Source organism: Notothenia rossii (assembly GCF_949606895.1).
Source record: "Notothenia rossii genome assembly, chromosome: 4".
NCBI lineage: Eukaryota > Metazoa > Chordata > Actinopteri > Perciformes > Nototheniidae > Notothenia > Notothenia rossii.
In genome coordinates, this window is record NC_136902.1 from 15,758,015 (window position 1) to 15,760,596 (window position 2,582).

The 2,582-nt window shown below is 39.5% G+C and overlaps 1 protein-coding gene across 1 annotated transcript; it reads right to left on the bottom strand.

Moving 5' to 3' along the window:
* Positions 1-206: 206 nt before the first annotated feature.
* LOC307037798 (uncharacterized protein) lies at positions 207-2,426 on the bottom strand. The gene is made up of 6 exons (XM_079678907.1): positions 2,125-2,426; positions 1,883-2,019; positions 1,668-1,795; positions 1,498-1,557; positions 1,186-1,375; positions 207-1,036 (listed from the first exon to the last, which is right to left on the bottom strand). The coding sequence occupies exons 1-6, from the start codon at positions 2,132-2,134 to the stop codon at positions 926-928; spliced, it is 636 nt and encodes a 211-aa protein (XP_079535033.1). The 5' UTR covers positions 2,135-2,426; the 3' UTR covers positions 207-925.
* Between the last annotated feature and the right edge of the window lie 156 nt (positions 2,427-2,582).

The window sequence follows — 2,582 nt, forward strand, 5'->3', positions numbered from 1 at the left end:
GTTTTTTCTTTGAAGCTGTTGTTGGCCTGTGGATAAATGACTCTGGAAAAGCTGCAGATAGAGCCATAAGAAATGAATGCAACTGATTATTTAATGTTGTTTTTATAGGCAATCATTTAAGCTTTGCTAGTTCCAGGTTTAATATGGACAATAAGTTCACTTGAATAAGTTTAGCTATAAACAAAACTTTTTTACAAGCACTAGCACCGATTTTTTATTTTTGGCCCAATGTGTATTTGAGTTTGGCACACCTGCTTTAAACAGAATGAGTAACAACATTCAAACTTGTGGACTTTGATTTTCTGCTATTGCCTGTGGCATTCTAAATGATCGCACATGCAGGAAGTCATTTACTGAGAGAAACCTGTAGTGGGGAACTCCACCTATTTTACAATCAGTCTTTCAGCAGGTTTTGTGAAGAAATACTCCATAAACAGTGTGTGGGAAAAAAAGCAGTTTGAAATTGTTGGTGACTCCAGATGGAGCTGTTTGACTAGGGCTGTTGAATCCGTATAGTCTAGTAAGCTTGTTAGTGGCTGGATTGCATTGTGGGTATTGTAGGCATTATCAGTTTTGATTCTTAAAAATAACAAAAAACAACTGCCAGTCTGATAATGGAACTCAATGCATAAGTGCTCATAAGTCTTTTTACTGCCTTTTACTTTATCGGAACCAACAGCTGTAAATAACACAACATTAATAAAGTAAGAGACAAATCATCATTCTTATACATTCAAATAAAGCTTAAGATTTTCATTTGGTTCTCCTTTCTTTAGAAAAACCCTAAGGCCCATTTATTGCTATACCACAGCTCTAATTGCATGTACAATATATGTTGCATCCCAGTTTCATCTGAATCTCATGCATGCCCAAACACTGCTGCGAGGCCAGCCTGAAGTTTTGACTCTGGATGTTGAAGTTTGACCTATTTCAGTGTTCCATTCCAGTTAATGGGGTTGAGGCAGAGCATCTCTCTCTCCTTTAGGGTCTCCTGGGAGCGTGTTAGTGCTCTGTCCCTCCAGCTCTGCTCCATTAGCTGCACACACACCAGAGACACACAGGGGGAAAACCTCAAACACTTCCTATATTGTTGTAACCTGAGAAGATGCACCATGTTAAAGCATTATCATTACACTGTGAAGGCATTAGCAGTGGATACATAATGTATGTCGTGTTGGACTTTACCCTCTTGTTCTCATCTCTGTAGGCTGTCATTGCTTTGCTGTGCTGGATCCTTAGCTCTCTTTCACCGGACAGTGCGAGGCGGTCCACTTCCCGTAGATTCTCGGCTTCCTTCACTTTACTGGCCAAATGTAGCTTCAGTGATATGCATTTCTCTTCCATCTGCCTCTTTAAATGCTCTAACAACTCTTTCCTAAAGGAACAAATAATTGATTTTCTATGTCAACACTGAATTTTCATATTCAGTATGTAATGTTTAGAAGATTTTAGAGGATAATAGAAAGAGACTCAACAGTTCAAAATGTTTAATTGTACCTGTACTCGTCTCTCTCACTGCTGGATCCATAAAAAGGTTTTCTCCACACTTGATGATACCTGAAACATCAACTACATGTCAGTGACTTTTGACCTCAGCTCTTCTAAAAGGCATTAGTGATTTTCAGTTTGAATAAAATGGTAATGGGGAATTGTTCAGATGCTCCTACCTCTGGTGCTCTTTCCTCTGCATTATCAGTGTCCTCTGGTGGTTGTGATGGTGAACAGCTGGTGTCTCCAGGCTGACGATGCGTTTATTAACCAAAGGTGGATGTAAAGGGTTCAGTCTTGGGATACTCTAGAAAGCAGATTTATGAACCTTTATTTTTTCTTAGCTCAAACACTTTATTCCCTTGAGACAGTCTGACAATAAATCTCTGCTCACCTGACTGCTTGCCCAGAGCCGGGCAGAGTTTGAGATGCTGGGAAATGTAGTTTGGGTGACCACCAGACAGCGACTCTGCCGGATAGGAAGTGTGTCTTGAGGAATACACACCGGGGTGGAAGCTATGGAGATAGCTGCTGTGGTGATGAAGGTTTAGAAAAACAAAATCACTGCACATGTTTAAGATTTTACTAGTCACACTAAAATAGACAACAAATAGAACAATTGTTTTGTTTCCTTACGTAGTCTCATTTTGTAGTCCAAGCTGTTTCTTCTGTTCCTCTACCAGAGAACTTTTTGTAGAATGAAAATTCTCAACGTGTTAAAAAACCTGAACAATTAAATAGTTTTCTTAAACCAGCAAATTATGATTTCTGGTAAATCATAACACAAATTGAAATATAGCAAATTAGTGCAGCGGCACTAGTTAGAGATTAGCTGTGACATGCCTGTGCATTCAATGAGTGTTTTGCGGTGGCAACAGTTGCCTTGGGAATCAGGTTACCCCCCCCGTCATAAAGAAAGCTGCTGCGTAGACTGTAAGGACATGCATCAGTGCACTCAAAAAGAAAGATTATTAGACTGTGACAGTAGATGAACCAGATACAGTCGGAAGATGTCTCCTGATCTTATCTATATATAAAGACATGGAACAACATAACCAGTCTGGTGACTGAGTGATTAATGCACTCATGACTCA

What these genes read in the sequence shown, in the direction of transcription:
- LOC307037798 (XM_079678907.1), bottom strand. An exon ending in GGCTCTGGGCAAGCAGTCAG is followed by an intron (nt 1,796 to 1,882) that starts GTGAGCAGAGAT and finishes TCTGCTTTCTAG; the next exon opens with AGTATCCCAAGACTGAACCC. An exon ending in ACAGAGATGAGAACAAGAGG is followed by an intron (nt 1,037 to 1,185) that starts GTAAAGTCCAAC and finishes GTGTGTGTGCAG; the next exon opens with CTAATGGAGCAGAGCTGGAG.